A 25,446-nucleotide genomic window follows, 5' to 3' on the forward strand; every position below is an offset into this window, starting at 1 on the left:
TTTTTCAGTCTTTCGAATTACTTGACAAGCCTAACACATATTACACCAATCCCACCCTCTCATGGGAACAAGCACAAAGCAGCCGCCACGTGGCAACAATTTTAGCTGGATTGGTAAAGCTTGTTGATTAGAACAGCTCCATGGAAACTTAGAGTATGTCGTCTGTTGAGTAATAGTCTAGCCAAAAGCCCTTTTTGGTCAGTAGCTTAAAGTTTTCTTTATCATCCGGCCCCTAACCTTAAGCCTGGTCGCCTTAATCGACGAATTTAATATTCCCAGTGTATTTTTGGAAATATGAAGTTTTTTTCAGTATTTAAATATCTACATGTTTTATTATATATCATCGTGAATTGGCTGATGGGTTTTCTAAAATTTAAAAATTAAGTTATTTAATGAAAATAAATAATTTATCATACTTTTTTATTAATGCATTTTCGTATAGTTGGTTTTGGTTTGATGTGTACAATTTAATATCATATTTAGATTATATTTTTAACTTCATATTATTATGGCGTAGTTATAATATTTAGTACTTTACACTAGAATCGGAACAAAATAGCTAAAATCATGATTTGCCAGGGTTTTGGCTAACACAAAAGTGCATTTCTACTCATAATTTAACTCAAACATTATTAAAGAAAACGTAAATATTTCTTTGAAAGTCCGATAACTCACTCCATTTTGCAAATAAGGCACTACATCGACTTTCCAGTTCTTAGCCATATATTTTCCTTTCACAACTTTCAAACTATAATACAAAAAACGTTTGAATGTTATTTCTCTCACTACAAGAATTTACTAGCAATTCCTCATAAGAAACTCTCAGAATGAAGGTGAGTTGGTCCCCAAAAGGCCTCAATTGAGGAAAAACGTTGCTCCGACGTTTTTTGGAAGACCACTTTAATGGTGGTCCAGGCGAACAAGAGCATCTATTCCACGACCATTCTACTTTGTGGGGCAAACAGGAAAACACAATTTAAATGTTAAACGTCGTCGAAGACGTTTACCGGGTATTCCAAAAAGGAAACGTCACGGCAAAAAATTACATTTAAAGGATATTTAAAGTAAAAATGGGCCGTCGGGATGGGACACCACCCAGATAGCAAAATAACGTTTGTAAAACGATCAATATTTCGTTTTAGGTCAAAAAACCGTTTCATAGTTATTTTCCCAATAATTATAAAAGTTTATATTTGGTTAAATATTAACCACTTCCGAAACTTATGTTTTAATCAGAATAGTTAGGTTGAAATAACCGCGTTGTTTATATTTTATTCACCACTTTCAAAAATGTCTGTTTTAAAATAATTAATCAGGTTGAAATAACGCTATTTATGTACCTTTTTAAAGGAAAATAAACGATGCTTTTATGTTTGTTAGCTATTAACTAATTTATTTTCTTTTAAATAAAGTTTTAATAATATTAATTTTTAACTGAAAAATCAAGAAACCTTTTTTAAATTATCATCTTAATTAAGTATGCCCGGAGATTTTTATACTTATTTTGAACCCTATAATATAGTACTGAAAAAGCTATTCGTTCGCCAAAATATGTCTATTTAAAAAAAAGTATCTTGCCTCACGTGTTCAGTTCGCTCGAAACGATGTGTTAGCACGGAGCGAGTACTCGAAGAGTCGAATGCCTTGAATCTTTGAGAAGTGAAAAATTAAGTAAAAATGTATTTTTCAATAAAGTAGTTATGTAAATTTATTGTTTCGGTATAAACAGTTAGGGATATATGATAAGTTAATGCTTTACTGTTTAAAGCCTTTGCCAGAAGAACAAAAATTTAAGCCACGCCATTATTTTCAAATATATGTGCTACTAATTTTTTTCCTCAAATCGTAACTTGTTATCTGCAGCTGGTATTATATCTGAGGATTGACTTTTTTCTTTTGCCACCTATACCTTAGTCACTCCTTACTGCTGTAACAACGTTTGCTTAATTCAAGGAAGTTGATTCTAACTAGTAATGCAGTTTGGGTTACAATTTTGTATGTACCTGAAGTTACTTTTAGTGACAAACCATAAAGCTGCATTTCAAGAAAATTTACGTTAATCATAAGATAAAATTCAGTCATTGGTAGGTTAGGATTATAGACATTTTTGATAAATTGATGGTGGCAAGCTATTAATTCCACGCGATCTAACAGGCAGCTTCCTCCGTTTTCTATTACTGTTATCTTTAACAAGTTAATATGGATTAGGAAACCAAAAATCTCTTTGAAAATCCCTTTAACCAGTAGGTAAAGAAATTGGAAACTCGATACTCCAACAGATGCAAGCTGGTACGAAATTGGGTTACCAAAATTTGAGCACATTTTTGAATAGACCTACCCCAAGGTTCATTGTAAAATTCAAAGAGCATAGGTGAGGGGCAGCTTTCTCACCGAATAGGGGGATAAATATTTGTTTAAATGCCTCTCTTTGAGCACTGCATCTCCATATCTTATTACACTACAGAGTTGGTATTTACAATAACTCACGTAAAGTGGTTCATGGTTATTTAAATTTACAAACATTGAAAAGTCATAATTTCCACTCAAATCATGTATTCTAAATATTTTTATTAAATTTTCCAAAAGCCCTACTGGGCTTTAGTTCAATGGAGGACAATTTTTCAGATTTAAACTCTCCCTTTTTCCGGAAGAAAATTACCTTTCCTTGAATTAACTTACACTAATTTTTCTAATGACTCTTATGGGTTGGGGTATTCGAAAATGTAATCAAAGCATTTTATGATTCGTTTTATCGTTAGTAAAATCACTATTTTAAGTCGAAATAATTCCCGAACCGTTGGCTTTACGGCCGTACTCCACTGGACGAGCGTTATTGTGTAAGTGTAACACATGCATTGCTGTTTTTACCAATGATCTAGTATAAATAGTTAAGGAAATAATGTTTTCCTCATTTTTAAAGCGTGGGGTGGTACCATTCACCCAGGCTCAATGACCTTTGGGATTAATAGGCCTAAAGAGTAGTAGTAATCTGTAGCTTTGGTTGAGGCTGCCATATTTTGTGTCATGCCGTTACTATTCGAATTTTTTTTTTCAAAAATTGGTGCTCCCATTTGGTACCCACTGATTAACAAGCTCATGGATTACACGCACTCCGATTATTGAACAACCGAAAGTTGTTGTTGTAGAGTGGATGTAGTTTTTCCATAAATGGAGTCCTATTTATATTATATGGTCTTTGGTATGACGTCATAAAGAACGTCGTCTGCATAATTATTCTTCAAAGTTTATATTTCACTCACTACTTTGGCATGGCTCAGTTTAGATACTAAATTTGTCATGTAGTGTTATTTTAGTTCTTTTATATAAATGTTTTGTTATGTTGAGTATATGTTCTTTATTCGAAACTAATAACACAACAGTTGTATTGAGAGTAAATTTACGTTGCTCTTCTAAGGTGAAATTCAGTCTTTGGAAGGTCAGAGATATCAAAATTTTGGGATAACAATATAAATTACAATTTAAAATGTTACGTAAATAGACTTGCGTTATTAAACAATTTACTAAGCAGATAAGATTTTACTATATGAAAGGACTAAATTTTATATTTTTAATTTTATTTGTATGTAGTGCTAAACACATACAAAGGGTTGCTTAAAGCCTAAATTAAAAAAAAACTAGATTAGTACCAGCATCATTATATTAAATAAAAGATGCATAAATTTGATGTGTCAAAGCGATAGAAAATAAGGCACGTAACTGCTACTGTGAATTCACAAATTCAAGCATGTTTTATTCTCAAATTGATGAAGTACCTTTAAATGAACTGCCTGTAGACAAATCAAATGCAGATGAAACAAATTTAAATGCACTATAACTTATGCCAAATTCTTCTGTGTGCTCTGTTATAACTTAAAATGTTTCTGATACCACTAATTGCAGTTCAGAAAGCGCAGGTGTCTTATTTTTTAAAAGGACTGTAGGAAGTGCAACACAGAAATTGGATATAGCCGCATTCTGCTATCTGAACAGCGTATCGGTCAGTGATGTGTACAAGACGTTTAAATTTATTTATGTAGCGTACGGGGATTGCCGTGCGGCCATCCAGGCTGCGTATATCAGCTGGGATTTCAGTGTGGATTTGAGGAGGACTATCGTGAGCTATTGTGTGGCTGACAGAGAATTCCAAAACTTGGAAGGGGAAAGGTAAATTTGCATTACATCACTAACTAATTAAGTTATCAGGCACACAATTCGTTACTTTTATTCTTTAGGCATGCGCAGAAGAATGTTGGTAGCACAAGAAAGCGGGAGATCCCACGGACCGCCACCCCATATCGCCCACAAAATTCCTGGCCTAATCGGCCGGTGTCCTCGACGATGGTCTTAAGCACACCAAGTCGCACACAAGGAGGTACAGAGTTAGGAAAGTAAGAAATAAAACAATCCTCTTTTCTACCAAAGGAAATATAACAGTAGAAATAGCTATAATATCTCTGTGTACATTTAATTAAAGGCTGATTTATTGGAAGGTTTCTTAACAACTAATTTATCGCGCAAAGCCATAGCCTAAAGGCCTAGGTTTTCTTTGCCTGTCCCCCTTTAAATTAGACCAACACGTTCAGCGGTTGGCCTACCACTATATAGGGTATTTGTGCTCCACTAAGTTAATTTAAAGGGGGGCAGGCAGAAAAAAACATATGTGCCTTTAACATTGAAACGTCGAAATATTTTAAATTCATCGTGGAAGTTACGGTTGCTATTACAAATATATTTTCTTTGCTCCTTATACCATTTTGAGTATGGATAACTGTAAATGAACCGCTTTATTTTCCTCTAGAAAAAGGCCAATTGAAATAAAACCAAAAAAAATTATGAACGACCCAATGCTTATCGATGATGACAGCGATGACGAATTCTACTCCTCTTTGACCAGCCATATTTTAGACGGTCAAGGAACGGGAGGCGATTCCACTCCGGAAGCAGAGGTCATGGAAATTGTTAATGAAATTTTAGAACAATCATCAAAAGAATAGTTATGTTGAAGTCGATTTTTATGTCCGGGCCGTATTTTTAAGGTATTTGGTGTTGATAAAATGTATAATTTGTGATTAAATAAACAATTGATTAAAAGGTTTTATTTCTTTTAACGGGGACGTACAAAAGCGTTTGGTAACTTTGGTTCCATATTTCCCCGTTATCTGGGAAAGACTACTCGAAACAAACTATAATAAAGAATTTGCATTTTCAGAATAGCGTCATACATATATGTATTATGCTACTTATGATACACTCGTCAGCCCTTTGAGGGACAAACCCCCATTTGTAATTTCAACCGACATTTAAGTTCGACTCTAATTTTAAATTAATTCTAAGTTTTCCTTTGTTAACATTCATTTAGGGGAGTGGAAAGCAGTGGCGGACTGGCCATAGAGGAAAGTGGGCCACCTTTAACATCACAGCGTTATAGTTGCCCCACGGGCCGTTCGTGAAGTGGACCTAGGGCTGTTAGTTTAATAAGACCTAGTCCATCACTGAAAAAAAGCGATTTATTTGATTCCAGAAATTTCTTTAATAATTGGTTTAAATATAAGACTCAGTCCATCACTGGTGGAATGCGAAGGGGATTGGGGGCCTATTGCACAATTTCGGTACACTGTCCGGTTTGGATACTCTCTCGACTTTATATTTATTTATTTGCATGTAATGTTTCCTAAAAACTCGAGAACGGTCTGCCCTAGAGGTTTAACATTTTAACTCAATGCTTAGGGCCTGATTTCCAACTAATCGCACCTAATTTAAAATACCTGAGATGGTTATTAATCTAAATTATAAGAGTTACTTTAAACGCTTCCCCCTTATCTCTTTTTTTATATTTTTCCTTATCTACTTTTTTCGGATCTTCAGAAAGGTGTTTCGTTATCGGCCTTGACCCGCCTGCCCTCGCCCCGCAGATTGCGTACGTTAAAATAATATAAAAGCTACTCGCGGAAAGATAGTCTAACGAATCTGAACCAAAATAGCGAGCTGGAGCTGTCCGCATATTTTCCGTACCCGCCTCGATCCGCCTGCCCTCGCTAAGCAATTCGCGAACACAGTTAAATACTATAAAGCTACTCGCGGATCCTTACGGAAAGATAGTTCAACGAATCTCAACCAAAATAGCGAGCTGGAGCTGTCCGCATATTTTCCGTACCCGCCTCGATCCGCCTGCCCTCGTTTCGCAATTCGCGAACACAGTAAAATACTATTAAAACTACTCGTGGATCCTTACGGAAAGATAGTTCAACGAATCTCAACCAAAATAGCGAGCTGGAGCTGTCCGCATATTTCCCGTACCCGCCTCGATCGGCCAGCCCTCGCTCCGCAGTTCGCTAATCCTTGCCAATGGGGGCGGCGGCTCTCATGTCCCAATCTTGATCGCATAATTTCGGTCCCCGCCTGCGTGGGGCTAGCACTGAAATAAAAACAGTCAGAGCCGTCAGTCAAGGTCTAATATTGCCCTTTCACTTAGGTAAGAAAAGGTATTCTAAAACGACGCCAAAAAAACATTAATCAAAAACATCTTTTCCCAAGGCTCCAATTTCCCCAACCTTCAGGATAGACATTTACTATTCAATATTTTATTCCAATTAACTAAGTGCAAGATCAACCCAGCAAACACAAACACGTCCTATGGACATCCGATAGACGTCACACTCGGATCTTGCCTTCGTCCGTAGGACATCCCAAAATCCGGGGTTGACGTCGGTTGGACGTTAAAGGACGTCCAAATGTCCGGTTTGATTATAGCCGTAGTACGTCCCGGGGACGAGTTTTCGGACGTCCAACGGCGATTACTGCGGTCGTACCCTGGATGTCTTTCTATCCAGCAACAAGTGTACAATTTGATTGTAATAACACGAACTCTGCAAGTATTAGCAGTTAACATATAAATTACAAAATAAATTTCGAACTAAAAAATTAAATAACCTTCCTTACACAAATGTAAAAAAAATTAATTTTTAAATCTGAATCAAAATAAAACTAAGCCATTTAATACTATTCCTTAAAAAAAATTAAGACTATCGAAAGAAAAAAGTACTCTAGAAATTACTGTTTCTCGAAGATTAATTTTAATATCTATCCAAATCTTACTTTTGGAATTACAATTTAACTATATAAATTATCACAGTATAAAATAAAGCTTTAAGCGAACCGTTCAGTGAGAGTATTGAATAATAAACTTAAAAAGTTAAATTGAAACATGTACAGGTTCAAAATGAACTTTAAAAACAGCGAACCTTCCCTAACATTCAATGAATAGACTTTGATCAAACATATTTTCTTCCTACCTAAAAAAATCGAGTTAAAATCATTAACAAATCAAACAGTTTTTTAATAAAATACTTACTCTTATGATATATTATCAGCGATACTAGAGATTACTATGTTATAATCTTTAACGTTTAAGTAGAACGCATTATGGACTTCATGGTGACCGATTCCAAACGATCGAGTAATGGCGTCGTACAAAAGAAACTACAAACTGGGCTACCAGATTTTTTAAAAGGACTTTAGCGCGGCCAACTTAGATCAGCTTTTTCGCAGTAATTGGCTGTGATTGTAGAAATAATTCATCAAATGAAAATAGTGGAAATAAAAATTAAGAACAGATAAAATTAATTAAATAATTAAGTAGTTTTGATTTAACACGTAATTTCATTAATTCACGTTAAAAAACTCGTAAATTTAAATAATAATATTCTTAATAAAATTAATATTTTGTGGTTCATTGATCATTATCCGCTCAAATACAAATACAGGTGAAAACATTAAAATTAATTGCTGATAAAAGCACCTCTAGATAGCATTGATGGACGAAACCTTTCGGACGAATAGTGGAGATCCATGCGACGTCAATTGGGCTGAATATCGGATGTCACGAAATTGGTTCTACCAGGACTAAAATGGGGCGTCCGTTATTCGTCCCGTAGGACGAAAGCGCTGCGGCTTTACTTGGTCAATTGGTGCTGTAAAAAGATTTTTTTCCTAGAAAACCAATAATTATATATTGGGGTTTCAACATTTTCTAGTAAATCCCGGATGGGGAATTCGAAAACATTAAATAAAATATTTTTAAAAATTGAGTAACAAGAAATGGTCAAGGGTCAAATGATTCAATCTGAATTTTCGTAACTAACGGTTCAATAGAATGTATTGGAAAAGAGCGCCAAAATGTCTTAACAATTTTTTTGTGGTTAAATCGGAGTATAACATCAAAAGATATGAATTTTAGATTTAGAGGCCATGGTCACTTTTTTCATTATTGGTCAAATTTGGTATCAAATATCTCCAAAACCGTTAATAATTCATTAAAAAATAATTTGTACATCGGATTTTTGGCCCAAAATTACCCTATAAACAAATTTTTGAGAAATCTAAAAGCGTAGCGTGGAGAAATTAAAAAAAAAATTGTTGATTTGTCATGGAATGACCCTGCTGTACACTAATACCACGGAACAAAATTTCACGCTATGGCCCTGTGTATAGCTAAGAAGTAAGTTAATAAAACGTTCATTTGACATTGTTTAATAATTTTATAAACTTTTAATATCAACGTTCATAGTTGATTCATTTGGCGTCGTTAAATAGATTGATAAGCTTTTCACATTGACGTTAAATGAACGTTAATCATGTATCGTTTATAATTGGGTTTCTTACCATTTCATAGCGTTTATCTATCATCAAAGTTTCAACGATTCGCAAACGGTTTGTTAACGAGATTTTGCTACCAGGGTAGAAATTAAAACAGTTTTCTTTATTTACGCTCAAAATAGACTACTGTTTTTGAATTTTTTCTAAAATATTAGCCCTTTATTCCAAATCAGGATCCAACAACATGACTATCATACCTCTGATCTACTGCAGAGTAGACACTTGCGGTGAAAGATGAAAATACCTTCCTTTGGCAAAGAAATTGTATCGCGCTTTCGGGATAAATACATTTTTGAAGCATCACACCTGAGCTGCCTCTTGCTTCAGAAATAATTTTTAAGGGTAAATATAACTCACATAACATTTGGAATATTTCTGAGAACGAATTGCGCTAGTCTACTATTTGGCGCCATGTCAAATGTGAAGTCATTTAAGGTTACGCTAGCCACAATCCCTCTCTACAAACATAAAAAAATATAAAGTTTAGTTGAGTTATTACGTATATAACAATAATAATTATCATCTCTTTTTTTTTAAATACACTTACGTCGTTAGTGCTGGCCAGAGAATGAAGGGTAATTAGGTTATATAAATTTAGTTTCAAGCTTAGAAAGGAAAGAGGATAGATGAGATAACACAAATATATTGTGACGCATTTCTGGAAAATTGCCGGTTTACGGTGGGATTTATGAATGTACAAAGCTTGCTGTAAAACTAAGTTAAAAGAAACCACCTACGGACTGCATTGCAAAGGTTGATAAGGTTAGCGGATTAGTACATAAGTTCAATATTAATTTCTTCAAATTTGTTTAGGATTTAGCTTTTTTGACCCTTTTCATAATGGACTAATCTACTTATTCGCGTATTTTATCATCCTTTGCTATACAGGGTCTTTTTTTTTTGCTCGGAAAAGTGTTTTTTTTTCAAAAACTATTTATAGTACCGATTTCAAATTTGGAAGGTCAATTCTCTATACCGGGGGACATCAGTTTGAGAAATTTGAGCGTTTTCGGTAATGTTTTTCAACAATTTTGAAAAATTATTTTTCGACCACTAGGTGCGAGATAAAAAATTTCTATTATAAAGTTGTAGGCCGTCATCGAAAACCCTTAAAAATTGTTCACTCGACGAAAAACAACTTATTTATCAGTGAAAATTCGAGCTTGAAAAATTTACAAGTTGGTGAAGCCAAATTACGATTGTTTGAAACGATAATTGAAAAGGGAACAAGTCTAATACAAACATAGTAGAGTTTTCACACTTGAAAAAATGTACACGTTTGGTTTTTAAATGCAGATATTTTATTCACATAAATTTTTACAAAACATTTTCAATAATATCACCATTGGCTGCAACACAGGTTTGTGCGCGGACAATTAAGTTCTCAAACGCTTTCTCTACCATTTCTGGTGTGACGTCTCGGCAAGCACTGATTATTCGTCTAATGAGTTCCTCCCTAGTTTCAATGGGCGTGGCGTATACCTTTGCTTTAACGAATCCCCAGAGAAAATAATCCAGCGGTGTTAGGTCAGGTGACCTTGCTGGCCAATGCACTGGACCATTTCTCCCTATCCACCTTTCAGGAAACTCGTTGTTGACGTGCTCAGTTACTTGCCGGGAAAAATGCGGAGGGGCGCCATCTTGCTGAAACCACAACTGACGTCTTTCAGCCAATGGAAGGTCGTCGATTGCGTCACTCAGTTCGTTCTGTAGAAAATGTAAATACCTTTGGCCGTTGAGGTTCGTCGGCAGGAAAAAGGGACCAATCAAACGGTTTCCAACAAGTCCAACCCAAACATTGACCCGTTCAAATTGAACCTGGTGATGATATTCAAAACCCCAATGTGGGTTGATGTCAGACCAAAGATGGCTGTTTTGATGATTAAAGGGCCCATCTCTAGAAAATGACGCTTCGTCGGAGAACAAAACATGGCGCAAAAATTGTCTATCTTCTTGGACAGCATTTAGTAACCAGTTGCTAAATTCTTAACGTCTTTGATGGTCTCCGTCAATTAGTCCTTGGTGGAGCGTAGCTCTGTATGGGTGATAGCGATTCTTACGAAGAATTTTCCACACACGATTTGCAGAACAACCCAAACCAGCAGCGGCGTAAGCGCAACTGTGACGAGGATATGCCACAAAGTACGCGAGTACATTGTTCTCGAAGTCTAAATCCGGTTGACCCAATCCGCGAAACCTAGGTTGCAAGTTACCAAATTGATTGAAATCGTGAATTGCTCGTCTTACTGTATTTACAGATGGTGCTCCATTTGGATGTCTTTCTGCGAAGATTTCAGTCACTCTTCTAAGGTTTTGCGCTGCTTCTCCATAGTAAATGGCAACTATCTCGGTACGCTCTGCTACTGAATAACGAGGCATTGTTCGAAATATTATCAAACACTGATAATAATCTCCCAAAGTTTTCCTTTAAATACCCAATGCATGTTTAGGATTGACCTATAGCCTCGTGTTTTTTAAATCCGGTCGTTTATTTAACCAAAGTTTCAACTGGATTAGGTAATTCGGTTTCAATTATCGTTTCAAACAATCGTAATTTGGCTTCACCAACTTGTAAATTTTTCAAGCTCGAATTTTCACTGATAAATAAATTGTTTTTCGTCGAGTGAACAATTTTTAAGGGTTTTCGATGACGGCCTACAACTTTATAATAGAAATTTTTTATCTCGCACCTAGTGGTCGAAAAATAATTTTTCAAAATTGGTGAAAAACATTACCGAAAACGCTCAAATTTCTCAAACTGATGTCCCCCGGTATAGAGAATTGACTTTCCAAATTTGAAATCGGTACTATAAATAGTTTTTGAAAAAAAACACTTTTCCGAGCAAAAAAAAAGACCCTGTATAACTAACGAATTCAATTGAGCTGCGAAATATGTTTAATTGAAAGCTTAATGAAAAATGAAGTACAAAATTTTGGGATTTCAAATGGATGTCAATTAGCGCCTTAATATTAGGCGCTGATTGAAGTTGGCGATAGATACTGGTAACAATTGAATTTTGAAATGGCCTTGTTGTTTTTTCGAACATTCTTTGACACTATTTTTAGGATGGCCAGGATATATGTGGACAATTTAATACAAAGTGTTATTTTTTCGTTCGGACAAGCGATTTATTTCAAAAACTATTATAATTAGAAATTTTAAATTGTTATGGTGAAATAAGTATACCGGGGGACACTTTTTAGTGAAATTTTGTTGAATTATCTAAATGTTTTTAACAATTTTTTAAAACTAGGTGCCAGAGAAATTAGCAAAGCGTCATCGAAAGGTAAGGAAATCGTTGACCAATGTTTAGCGAATAAACACAACAAAATAAAATAAACCTTTGGTACTTTACCTAGGAACGACCTAATCATTCACTTAATACTACTTTTTAGGTAGAGAATAAGCTTTAATTTTTTCGAAATAGTTGAATTTGGACCTTTAGTGTCATGTTCTGGTAATCTACAATCTACTCTCCGTAGTTTCGGTTAGCGTAAGCTTGCCTTGCGCTTGGTAATTTTGATGCATACACTCGTGGTGACTGTGTCGCAGCAAATGCTACTAACAAGTAGCTGATTGAAAATCCATTAAAACTTATGTATACTTTAATTATGCATGATGTTAATCAGAAAACTGATTTTCTTCACAGTGCTTTCGAAATCAATGTGACGCTGACCCTACCCACGAAACTAAGGTTATATATTTCCATAATGCTCAAAGTCAATAACCGCACGTGTTTGAAAAATATCACTTACTCTCGTAGGACTACGGCGTGCTATTTCAAACAACAAGGCAGCCATCTCGTAACGTTCTATTCCTAAATATCTAACCAAATTTGGGAAAGTTACCGACCAAAATAGTAGTAAACGTCAATTTTATTTCATTTAAATACATAAAATGCACGTGTATTACGTATGGACCCTTATAAGTGATGTTTATTTAGATGTTTAACTCAATAAAAAAGCTAAATTAGTTTTGAAAAATTTGTATTTTGAAAAGGAAACCCTTTGAATTTTTAGTACTAGTGTCTGACACCAGATAGAGGTAATAGTTAGTGTAGGGAGCTGTTGGCATAAAGGGCTTGCCACCTCCCTCCTACGCTTTGTAACCCGGCCACCTGTTTAATGGCATTATAAGTCACTAGAGGACTTGGGCCTTGGGTATTAACCTAGCTGATTATTATTATCTTCCTAAACTTTGCTCTGTTTTTCCACGTTAGGATTTAGGATTAATTGAATAAGAACTATAATGTAATCTGTATCGCAAAGAAAATTAATTACAAATAAATGATTGATTGAAAGCATTAAATAATTTCTATAAGTAGATGTGCATCGAAAAGATTTCAAAAGTTTTTAATCAGAATGTATATTGAAGTTTCGTTTTAAAAAGCAAGACAATTGTATTTTAATTTGATTTAAGCGCCTACAAAATGGATTACAAACACACAAAACGCAATTTTCAGTGTTTTTCTAAAAGGTTATCGTGTAATTTTATAAAAACATTAATAAAGATCGTTTTCTTAATGTGATGAAAGAACAATATTTAATTTAACACTTACATCTTTGTATAAACCACTCGGAATAAAAACTTGATTAAAATATTTGAGAATCATCAATGTTGATTTATTGACTTTTTCAAAAGGAATGGTAGATGTATTTATTATATTAAATTGTTAAACGTATTATTTATTGGAAAAGATTTCCATTCTTACAATTGTAATGATATCACTAAAAGGATATTTTTCTATAGGACGAAACTGCAGAGAAGTCATTCTACAAATGCTCTTAATTCGAAAATCAGAGTTTACATTTGATTAGTATAGCAGTTAAAGATGGCCAAAGTGTTGTTTATGCAAAGCAAATATAATTTCGAAAAATGTTTATTAAACTGTCACTTTATTTTTGTCCTAATGTCAGACGTCAAATTTTATGTCGTTCTATTTGTTTTCTCACTTTTAAAACCCCAGACTGACATTTCCAAAATAAAAAATATTTGGGACTAAAAAAATGATTACAATAATCATTTTGTCAAACTTAGCCGACTTTATTGCTTAAGTAATTAATCAAAAAGCTTCAACGTTAAAAACGGATAGATTTTTTTATCTTTGTGCTGAGATACCAGCTTTTTCAGGTAACATGTTTAATGCATTATAAGTCGCAAGACGACTTGGGCTTAAGGTGGAGCCTAGAGTTTTAGCCTAGCTGATTATAATTATCATTTATTATAACTACATAGTGCTAATCCTTTAGTGTAAAGAATTAAATTCCTTGCAGTGAATCAATGCAATCTTATAGAACCTTTGAGTTTTATCAAGCCTAACTTTTGTTAAAAAGCATTAAAGCAAATTTCTTGCCTTTTGAAATAATGCGTCTTAGGTAACCATTGAGACACCTCGTGAATTTGATTTATGAAGGTGGAGCACCTTATTCTTCGAATGACAGGGAGGTTAGAAGCAAACTGAAAGGTTATTTCAGCGTAGTCATTCCGTTTAAATAAAAAATTGTATATACTGTCACACACACACACTACTTAAGTAATATTGTCTCCGCATTTTAAACTTAAAATGTTGGTGATAAACATTTTGTGACAAAGAAATATAATTAAAATATACCGGTTACGTTTCAGGTAAAATGAGAAGGATGTAAAAATTGTAGTTATTTACGGCTATATAAACTCATTTCTGAAGGGGATCTTCAAAATTTCGACCACTTTTAACCAAAATAAATTATTTACTTAAAAATAGCGTTAAGCCTAAACTTATAGTTTTAACGAAACAACTAGTTGATTTAGTTATTTATTAATTAATTAAATATAACACTAGCTAGATTTCCTTTTCAGTTCTTTATTTTGGGATATAATCAAATAATATATATTTAGATATATATGTTCGACATCTTCAATTCGTTAAAACGTCATAGAATTTATATATTTACAAATACAAACATGTAACTACGAAAGGTTATTGGATTTAGTGTTGTTATATATTTTAACACAGAAACATGTCATTAAAAATAATCAATAAAAGACTCTTTTTCTTCTTGGCCCGTGGTGATTACTTATGAAATATCCTACTTGAAAACCACGTAATAAACTCCACGAATATATAAGGCAAATAGTGCAAAGTGAAAAAGGTTGCATATTAATCCTAGTAAGGATCTTTGAACGGAACCTCCAATTCGTGACTTTTGGAACCACGTGACCAAGATAATCTGGTATTACACAGATTACGTGCAGTTAATTTGCTTTAGAAACGTGGAATTTCCTATTTCGTTTAATTTGAAAAGAAATCCAATCTTTATACGCTTAGAAAACGAAGACTATGCCTCGTATCACTATGTCATCAAAAACCTATTCAATAAAATTAGCGGATAACTATTGAAAAGTGAGAATATAACCTAATAAATTAGATTGTCAATTAACATCAAATATAGACTTAAAACTGCCGTTTTCCCCGAACAAGCATGCAGAGGCATTGCTTTTTGCTATGGAATCAAAATAATTTTACCGTTAGATAAAGCCTATTGTACTTATCCATGTTTTTTCTTTTAAATGAAATATATATATATATAATCAAAATAAAACGAAAACTTCTTTTTAAACATTTCCAAGAAAGTTATTCCGATTTATTAAGGCCTTTGACTATAGGTACGAAAGAAATATAAAATTTCATAACTGCGGTAGTAAGACTGAGCTATGGTGTAAAGTTGGTGTTGATTTAGACGTAAGCCGCAGATTAAGCAATGTATTATACTTTAGGCTCAAAGAAAAATTTGATCAGTACTAAAAACACAAAGCATTTTCGGGAGACGGGTCTGAACCCCAGTCTTTGTTTAGTCAGTAGTGGGTTTCTGCTACCCATGCTGGTTTTGTCACCTGTCCGGGCTTGGGGACGCTGGCGTAGGGCACTATGATGATAGGCCTCCGGTGGTATGGTCTCTGTTACTAGGTACACCGGGCTATAAATTCTGACACACTGTATACCAGTGTTAATATGAAGTCAGTTGGGGAAATAAATAAAGTTGGTAGTTGAAATTGAACCAGTGGGTGGTTGGATAGAAATTTACCATTTCAAGGATTGTCGTGGAAGAAACTGAATACTACTGTTATTATAAAGTCAGTGGGGTGAATAAATAAACTTGGGAGTTGAAATTGAAATGGCCAGGTACCAAAATTGAAGCAGTGGGGTGGTTGGATAAAAAAATTACCATTTCAAGGATTGTCGTGGCTGATCAACTGTAATACATTGCATTCCAGTGTTAATATGAAGTCAGTGGGAGAAATAAAGTTGGGATTTAAAATTGAAACAGCCAGGTACCAAAATAGAATTATTGGGTGGTGGGATAAAGGTTTTACTTATTTCAAGGATTGTCGTGGTTGACCAAATGAAATACACTGTAAATCAGTGTTAATATGGAATTAGTGTGGGAAATATAGTTGGGAGTACAAATTGAATTTAATCATAATTATAATTCAATTGCACTAATTGAAATTAGCCTAGCTGATTATTTTATTTATTTATTTAACTAAGGAAATGATAAAATTGTGTGAAATCACAGTTATTGAACTCAATTTAAAAAATAGTTTAATTATTCATAATTTTTCGTTTTATCTAATTTCTGGATTAACCGTGTGTGAGGAACACTGTCAAATTCTTTCTCTAAATCTAAGAAGAGACCAATGCAATATAAACCCTTGTCAAGGGCGTTTAGTATTTCTTTGTAAATCTTGGCGATAGCTAGGTCGGTTCCAGAACCAGTTCTGAAGCCGCAGTGCCGAATTAAGAATTAGTCACACTAGGCACTTGCCTAGGGGCCCCCGAGGGTCAGGGGGCCCCGAAAGAGACCACGTCAATACGCTAGTTCTAAGAATAAATTATTTGAAAAAAAAAACATTAAGCTTATTTAAATTTAATAACAGTTTTACGGCATGTTTTTTCAAAATGAAAACAATCAATAACTTTGAAACTATATTGATTCTTTTCTTAATATTTATAATATAAATGAAATATGAAATACTCTTCCGAAAATACTAAAAAACGAATTCGAGTAAGTCGAGATAAAGTACCGCGTGGCAGTGACGGACTGGCCATAGTCTGGGCCTGCCCGATGGCAGGTTGGCCCCATGATAAATTTGGTCAGTGGGACACCTTAAACCTTCAACAATATGTCAACATTATAGTAGCTTCAAAGTATAATAGAAGTTCCAAAACTTTCAATATTAATTTCTATTTTTACTGAATAAAACTAAAACTTAATATTTTATTTTAAAAAAAGTTCAAATGACATCGTCGGGGTGCCGAGGCGCTGGCGGTTCAGCGTGGATTCAGTTTCAAAACAATTTTAACCATTTTTAACACATTTTTAAAAGTTTGGCTAAGCCCGAGTATTTGTAATTGTTAGATGAATTGGATGTAAAAGCAATTATTGACAGATTCGCACAGTCATCTAGTGTATTCCCACGATTTATCAAAATATAGTGGAATATAAGTAAAATTTCGGCACCGTATACCTATTTAAAAAGCTAGCATTTGTCTAAAATATAAACTAATAATAACAATCTGTATAATTATGTTTACATTTAGTATCGACTGTATATTGCCTTTAATATGGTATTTGTAATTATTAAAAACATTATATCGCTATAAATGGTGACGAACCAGCGACCTATGAGTTGCCGTTTTAAAGAGTATTCCAATTGAAAGGAACTGTTACTACTAGGTGATTTATAAAATGCTATAGCTTAATAAAAAATCGGGATATATTTTACGCGAAACAAGGAAACACCTTTATTGTGGGCTTAGGTAGTCCAAATGGAAGAAGCGTCGGGATCGCAACCCACAGGTCGCTAGTTTGATTCCAGCCTGAGGCATGCCCAGTGGTATTCCTTGATTTAATTAAAAATATTTTAGCATTTATCCTTCTAGTTTTCGGCAGTAGCGTAAATCGCACACAATTGAGTAAAAATAATTAAAGCGAAAAAATTATTAACATAAAACAATATTTCAGGGGGGAATGTTACTTTTTCTGAGGGTGTCTCCCCCTGTCTACGCCTCTGGTTTGGGTGGGTCCCATTTGACCCCTGGCAGTCCACATTTTTAGACCCAGTCCGCTACTGCCGCGTAGCCTCAGAGAAATAGGCCTGGCCATAGATAAGAGGATTATAGATCTATTTTATAGATAAACAGGAATATAGATAAGGATCCATGATTCCCTTATCCATAATAATATTTTTTATAGATACCAAAATTATAGAGCACTCTAACTTCGCTTTATTACTTCACCTCATTTTATGGATATCTCCACTTACCTATCTTTTTTACTTAAAATGTATTGGAAAAAAAAAACGAGACGAATATTATACTAAATCATTTTTATTAAACTTTTTTGTACATGTTTTAATAAAATAGGCTATAAAATATTATTAATTATGGAAATTATTTAATAAGGAATAGTTAGTTCGATCTTCTACATCGTTGAAAAAGAAAGTTACGGGAACGAGGTAAAATTTTAGATGAATGTTTTTAAAAAGACGTTCCCACAATAATAGTTTTTTGTTAATTTGCAATCGGGAAATAGTCTCCCGTTTTCCAGAAAAGCATCGTCTTCCGCACCCCAATCTCCGATCTCCCCACCACAGAAAAAACACTTCACGCAGTCCGTAAAATTGGTGTAGAAAAAACCCGCGTTGGTGAGTTCCATGTGGCACGGCTTCTCTAGCGGGAAACTGGTGAAAGACTTCAACCACTTGTCCGCATACCTGATAGGGCCTAGTTGGGCATCGTAGGTCTCCTGAAGCTTCGCGAACTCGAGCTTGGCGTAATCGCACTCGGGAAACAAGGCGGTGTGGCAATGTAAGGGGTTAGATCCCAGCTCCCAATCCCGCACTAGACCGTCGCACCAGAAATAGATAGTGATGTCCTTATGTCCTATGAAGAAGAAGCCCGCCTGAGCCAGTTCGAGAGTGTCCATATATTCCACCGGGAACTTTTTAAAACTAGCGACTCGTTTCGCCAGGGTATTAATTTTTTTCTAGGAAGTTAAAAATTTAGTCCGACACCTTCGTAAACTAGCGATCGAATGATTCCTATCGAACTAAAATCCCGGGGAGAAATCTCTAACTAGAGGGGAGAGAGAGGGGGACCCCGAATGAAGGAATTTCACAAACCGTGAGAAAGTTAGGGAAAAGAGAGATTCCCACGGCCTCCAAAACCTATTATCCAATTGTGCAAAAATGTTTAGTCTCCAGTCGTTTCCGTTTACCCCCTCTAAAATGTCAACCACCTCTTTTAAAAAACAGTATATTATGGCTTTCTCGGCAGTCGAAGAATAAGGTGGCTGGTTAGTTTCTACAATATCCTCGTCAGCTCTAAAATGAGCTACGTTTCCACATTCTTCCCCTAATAGAAATTTACTATGGGGGAAATATTTCCTATGCTCACCGAAAGGACTATCGCCTTTTTCCCAAGAAATAAGCTCTCCCTCACAGGCGAAGCATTTAACAGAATCTTTGTAATTCAAATAATAAAACCCAGCCCGAGCTAAAGATCTACCTTCTATGATATTAACCGGGAATCCCTTGTTAAACGAACGAATTCTCTCGAGCTCATGACGCATAGAATTTAGCTCCGTCTCATCCGTCTGCTCTTTATCGTCTTTCGGCAGTGTTAGGACGGGGACATTCCCCGTATTCTCGTCATTTACGAATTTACATAAGCGATTCTGCTCGATATGTTTCAGCAACGGGACGTCATTAGGCCACCATCCCTTGTCGACCCTCTCGCAAGAGAAGCACATGACGTTATCATTATGTCCTGTGAAGAAAAAACCCTCTGAAACTAGCGATTCTATTTTTCTCAAAATGCATCTTTTTTAACGGAAGCCGAGTAAAAATGGTGTCTATCTCCTTCGTCCGCGACCGATCGAATGATCCTTAGAACCGAGGCGGGGGTAAATCCCCCTCTCTAGCGCTGAGGGGTGAATGACCCCCTAAAAAAAATCTATTATCACACGCCCCCCCTCGAATTCCTCGGGAGAAATATAAAATCTATTATTCCCCGGGCATGACTAGACCTTGCCCTTTATCTAAGACTTCGACTATTTCGTTTAAAGAATCGTATATTAATAGTGATCCGGGGTAAGTCGAATAATTCAATTGGTTGTTTTTTCTACGATATCCTCAGCGGTTATAAAATGCTTTACATTTCCGCTTCTTGCACTTAAATAAGAAATTTACAATGAGGAAAATTTTCCCAATGTTTCTCGAACGGACTATCTTCCTTATCCCAGTTCATTAGTTCCCCAGAACAGGAAAAGCATTTTACGCAATCTTTGAAATTCGTATAAAAAACCAGCTTTGGATAAATGCCTAGCTTCCCTTAAAGGATCAATCGGCAAACCTTCCTTATTATTAATATAGGAGGTATAGGAGGCCAACGTATTGTCGACGTAAACCCGCATGCTAGCGTTTGAAGGTAATGTCAGATACATCTTTATCCTTGACCCACGAGTTCGCGTTCGGCGGATATCCTACGAAACTGACAAAGTATTCGACCTGATTTTTGCGTTTCCGAGACTTGAGAATTTTATCGATCTTGTATAGTCGAGGTTTAGCGGCTAATTGCAGTTCTTCCTGATAGTAACGTCCCTTTATTGCCTCGATCGTGTAAAGGGGCGGGTCTAAATTCACGAGACGGGTGATTTTAAAGACTTCCTTTGACCAAGTACCGGGATAGGCTTTATCAAAGACCCCTCTGTATTTGCTGATACGACAAAATTCGCCGACTTTAAGTTTAGGTTGACGCCGGCTTTTCACGGGAATTTCCTTGTAAATTGTTTTAAATACTTTCAGGATATTATCAGGTTTCACGTCTAGGGGTGCCATTTTTATCGTAGAATATTTTGTGGTATTGTAGCTATGAAGTCAGGGAGGACGTCCAAGTATCGATAAGTGTTATTAGCGGTGAAATATTTATACATTTTAGACTTTAGCGTACGATTTAGTCGCTCGACCATACACGCTTTGATTGTATCGTTTTCGCTAGTAAAGAATTTAACTTTTTTTCTTTTAAGGAAATCCTGATATTTTCCCCCCGTGAACTCCCCCCTTTATCGGTTTGAACTTTAAGAGGCGTGAGATCCTCGAATATTTTCTCGGTCGCGGCGATTACGTCTTCGGCTTTCTTACTTTTTATAGGGACTGCCCACGCGCGTCGCGAGAATGTATCGATGCACACTAGTAGGTAATTAAAGCCCGAATAGTGTTGGGAAATGTCTCTCATGTCCGCTAAGTCCATTTGAAACTGATCGCCTATATTCGTCACAAAAACCTTGCTCCTTTTAAATTTCCGATAGGCGGTCTTATGTAACGTATACGATTCTTGCTTCGTTGACCATTTTTTTACCGTTTCCCGGCCTGATAAAGTTTTTCCAATCCGTCGAAACTCGCGGGGTGTTTTGTATCGTAATAATTTTTTTCAATACTGCCTCGGGGTTAGAAACTCTCCCCATATTGGTTGTCCCGTTGTCCTTTTTTTCGCGCCTCTATTGATAACCCCTTTCGATAAGGCCCGGGGTTTAAATTCGAGCGGTGTCCGAACGACTGATGCTTTTCTAGGTTTCGCCGAAAATACAATTTTTTTCTTCTTCACTCGCGGGATGATTTTCTTGAATGATACCGTAGGCGTGAACAAGGCGTCGAACTCGTTCCAACCGGTGGGGGGAGGCGTTCGTTTTCAATTTATAGCCCCAACGGCGTAACTTACGAATGCAGCGATGTCTGACCCAGGCACGCGCGTTTGATCTTTAAACAAATCGCCTTCACTCGACCACGAAACTTTATCGCAAGTCCTTCGCACTCGCCCTAAACTGAATCGGTACGACATTTAAGAAGGCCGTGTCCTGTCCGGTTTCTTTTCTATTTTTGTGGCTTCGTCGCTATATCCTTAATGTTTTGATATCGATGGAACATATGCCCGAATAATTTAACTTTATCCCTAATGTCAAGATTGGAATTGAGTACGTCGGTCATGCTATTATTTAATTCACCCACGGAGGACCCTAACGGATGGGGAAACGAAAATTGAGGGGTATCTCGAGGTGGGATGAGAACATTTTTATTATTATTATTATTATTAATATTTCCAAACGAGTCGAGGGGGACAAGGGCTAACTTTTGAGCGTACATTTTTTTATTTCCTTAAGAGCGACCTAAAATCGCACTGAGGGCTGAAATAACGGTTGGGATGAGAATATTTAGAATCCCGTGACCTTTTTGAACTAAAATTAATTTCTTCTTACGCCAGGCTACTTTTTTAGAGGCTACCTGTCTAATGAATTTCTTTTGTTTAGCTAGTTTTCGTTTCTGACAAGGGTTTAACTTTAAATTCCCTTTCAAAGTATTATCGCAGCATTCAGAAATAGCATCAATTAAGGGTTTTTTAGCGTGATGGAGAATAGCGCGTCATTGTTTAAAATTTGATTTACTTAGCGTCGAGAGAAAATCTTTGTGTCCGGCAACCAGGGCCGGCATTTTCGAACTGGTTGGGGACTTCTTGCTCTCCGCTGACTTTATACTCCCTACTTTTTTTCTTAGGGATATAAACCATTTCGGTTTCGTCGGGGAAAATACCCGTTCTTAAACGGAAGTCATCGGGGCACTCCTGCCTGTTGTCGATAAGAATATAGCCGTGAGGACGTTTGGTCGCGTCGAGATAGGCCTCGATAGCGAACCGGTAATTGGCGCCTCTAAGATGACGGAATAATATAGCGGGTTGAAGTTGATCACGAGGGTTCTTAAACAAAACAATGTAATTCGCGTTCAATGAGCAATCGCGCGCATCCTTTGTTTTTGGGAAAATGTTCTGGGTTTTAAATACGAAGCTTATATTACGGTGGTGAACGCCTTTCGTGAAGAAAGCCCCGATTTGACCATTGTTCTCGTTCATTAAATCGTCGGCGATGAGGAGAATGTGTTCACCTTCTTCACCGGGATAATCATCGAGATTGGGGACTCCTTCTCGGAACACTACGGAGTCTTTTAAAGTGTCATAGAGTGTTTGCCGCTCACTATAATGCCAAAATATTTTTGTCGGCGGAGGGGAAATCATTTCATCTTTATTTTTTATAATTCGCGCCATCAAAACGGACTTCCCGCTACCGCTCAGAAGAGCGGAGAAAGGACCATACAGCGGTAACATGCGTTTATTAAATGAGGCCTCTAAGTTAAACTACATAGATATTTAACAAACAAACCGTTCGGGTAAAATAAAATATGATTTTAGCGCTGTTCTTTACTTAATACTGATGCTGCCATTTTAAGGCGACTTATCGCCTAATATGAGTTTCATTATAGGTTAATAGTTTTAAAGCCATAACGACTTATCTTTGAATATGTTGGATAAAAAACAGTTAATACCGAAGCTCCGCGTATAAGGGTAATTAATCAAAAATTCCTTTTACAGGCATTCTATAAGAGGGTTATACCTGAATATTAGAATGTTTTCATTCTCATTCTTAACTAGTCATTTTTTTTAAAATATTATTCTTTATATCCGAACGGTAATGTTTCGAAATTATCGATAACGCGTAATTTATTGACAACTCGTCGATATTTTTTAACTTAATTTACAGTAACCACTGTATGATCATTTAACGGCCAAATATGGTGGGGAATTTCGATTTCTTTCTCGAGAGTGGGCGCGTCTACGTCGATTCCAAGCATCCCTTTCAACGAGTCCATAGAGATGGAATACCTAGTGGAATAGTTCTGCCTGAGACCTTTAGCCTTGACGACCTCCTTAATTTCACCAGTATTGCGGTTGAGTACGCTGAAGGCGTAATTTTTGGACCGCCCGAGCAAAATTCAGTAATATGACAATTTTAACCAAATTCGGATAATTGGTCCGTCATGTCCCCTAGAAAGCTCCCTTCCTGCACTAGCTTATTCAAATCACGTGATCTATAACTTAGGCTGTCCGTATCGTGGTATAATATATTATTCCCTAGAGCCTCTAGATGACTATAGAGCCTCATTCTGGCAAAAGTGGTGATATAACAGGCTAAGACTACGTTTACATGAGCCAAAGCCGGATCGATTTAATTGAGGTGTTCCCATTTGACAAGCAATGTCTTATCGTTTATCCCCAGGACACTTTTCCTTTCGATATTTGGATCGTTAAATAGTTTAAAGAATTGCTCGCGGTCCTTAGTGATCTCAGTTTTTACGAGGTTATTCCGTTGCCCCCACTTCCCGTAAAAACTATTTAACATTAACTTCGCGACGGCGCGTTTACCAGGGTTTAACGTGATCTTCGCGGGATCGAGTTTAACGCCTGCGTGGTCCTCGAAATCTGAGACATATTTGTTTTTTTTCGTCGGGGGTAGTGATCCCCGCTGAAAAACCCCGAAGCCTCGGCCTTCATTTTGTACATTGTCTTGATGTAGTCCGAAAACAAGCCCCCCTCCTTGGTCTCCTTGTTATACTGCGTTGTTTGATAATGCCAAGCTTGGTACATTTCAATCACTTTGTAACCTCTGGAAACGGCTAGTTTCAGTTCGTCGGAAACGAATGTCCCCACGAATGCCCGCTCGGGATCGGAATGAGGACACCTTCCTTGAAATCTTAGACGCGCACAGGAACCGCATAAGACGAAAAGAAGTCGCGAATTACAGTGCATGGGGAGGATAGGATGAAAAAGTCCAGGAGGGGCGAGAACGCGGCACTGAATTAACCCGTCCAGCGAATCGAGATCTCGTAAATCATCAGGGTCTAATAAAAATTTTGGGTGACCGACGGGTATTTTATCTAGAAGGTTGACAGTCGGGTAAAGTGAAAGCCTTTCGACCTTAAACGCCTTTGGCCTTGTAGTAAAGGACTGTCGCGTTAACTCTCCCTCCGAAAACGCGTCTCGGGGATTCAAGGGTGAAATTAACTTGGCGCGTACTTTTTCGAAAAAAGCCTTATCCTTCGCTTGACGCCTTAGATCGTAAAAATGACATTCCCAGATCTCTATAACGTTTTTCTTATGTTTCCGGAGTTGAGCAACGGCTCTGACTGTTTGTTGGTATCGGAGGTTAAACGTTTGTGAGGGATCTGACCATAGAGGTCTGTCTCTTCCCACTACTTGACAGCGTGGACAGCCATGGAAATAGCGGCCTTGAAACATGTAAACGTTGTTCCCATCTAATCCATCCACTTTAAATTTACCGACCATAGCTTCGCGCCCCCGCATGGCTGACACTATTCTTATACCCCTGCATTTTTCTTCCCAGGCGAGCCATTCAAAGGCCGCGGTTGATTGTCGGTCCCTATTTCTCATCCCCCCCGGGGGAGTATCCCTATCGTATCAGGAATGAGGAAGCGTTTCCTAAAGACGTAATTGCAGACGCCCGGAAGCGTGATGGCGGCGCGGAAAGGGTCACTGTCGCAGATTTCCATAAATTCACGTCTAAACCTAGGAGTACTAAACACACCCCTACCACAGGAGTGTCAGCATATAACATCTCCTTTACAGGAGACCGGGCAGATTTCTGTTATTGGTCAAGCCCAAATCGAAATGATTCTCGATTGTAATTGGTTGATTTTTTCGTCTGTTTATTCTTCTGCTCTCAAAAATGTTTTTAAAGTTTTCGGGAAAGTTTCTTGTGTCTCCGTTTTTGTTTACATCCAATTCATTTTAGGTTGTTGTGGTTTGTTTAATTTATGTTATAGCTATTTGGTATTAATATATTTTCATTTAACAAATCATTAATATAAAACGGTAATTTAATTGTTATAGTTCATAAAAATGGTCG

The 25,446-nt window shown here is 36.5% G+C and overlaps 3 protein-coding genes across 3 annotated transcripts; all 3 read right to left on the minus strand.

The window, feature by feature from the left end:
• Nucleotides 1-18,162: 18,162 nt before the first annotated feature.
• On the minus strand, nucleotides 18,163-19,449 carry LOC149945829 (baculoviral IAP repeat-containing protein 3-like). The gene is made up of 3 exons (XM_090176735.1): nucleotides 19,095-19,449; nucleotides 18,916-19,052; nucleotides 18,163-18,684 (listed from the first exon to the last, which is right to left on the minus strand). Exons 1-3 carry the CDS (start codon nucleotides 19,447-19,449, stop codon nucleotides 18,163-18,165), a joined length of 1,014 nt encoding a protein of 337 aa, XP_090032861.1.
• Nucleotides 19,450-20,113: 664 nt separating this feature from the next.
• Nucleotides 20,114-20,536, minus strand: LOC149945830 (uncharacterized). The gene has a single exon (XM_090176736.1). It carries the CDS (start codon nucleotides 20,534-20,536, stop codon nucleotides 20,114-20,116), a length of 423 nt encoding a protein of 140 aa, XP_090032862.1.
• A 3,415-nt stretch (nucleotides 20,537-23,951) lies between these two features.
• On the minus strand, nucleotides 23,952-24,971 carry LOC149945831 (uncharacterized). Its single transcript, XM_090176737.1, has one exon. The coding sequence runs from the start codon at nucleotides 24,969-24,971 to the stop codon at nucleotides 23,952-23,954; it is 1,020 nt and encodes a 339-aa protein (XP_090032863.1).
• Nucleotides 24,972-25,446: the final 475 nt, after the last annotated feature.

This window comes from Leiobunum rupestre, chromosome 5 (assembly GCF_980474605.1).
Source record: "Leiobunum rupestre chromosome 5, qqLeiRupe1.1.hap1, whole genome shotgun sequence".
Classification (NCBI taxonomy): Eukaryota; Metazoa; Arthropoda; class Arachnida; order Opiliones; family Sclerosomatidae; genus Leiobunum; species Leiobunum rupestre.

Bases quoted from the DNA above. Each gene is read 5' to 3' on its own strand.
- LOC149945829 (XM_090176735.1), bottom strand. From the start codon at position 19,449: ATGTGCTTCTCTTGCGAGAGGGTCGACAAGGGATGGTGGCCTAATGAC. The intron at 19,053-19,094 runs GTGAGCATAGGA...AATTTCTATTAG, and splicing joins AAAAGGCGATAGTCCTTTCG to GGGAAGAATGTGGAAACGTA. The intron at 18,685-18,915 runs GTAAACGGAAAC...TTAACTTCCTAG, and splicing joins TGGTTGACATTTTAGAGGGG to AAAAAAATTAATACCCTGGC.
- LOC149945830 (XM_090176736.1), bottom strand. From the start codon at position 20,536: ATGGCACCCCTAGACGTGAAACCTGATAATATCCTGAAAGTATTTAAA.
- LOC149945831 (XM_090176737.1), bottom strand. From the start codon at position 24,971: ATGAGAAATAGGGACCGACAATCAACCGCGGCCTTTGAATGGCTCGCC.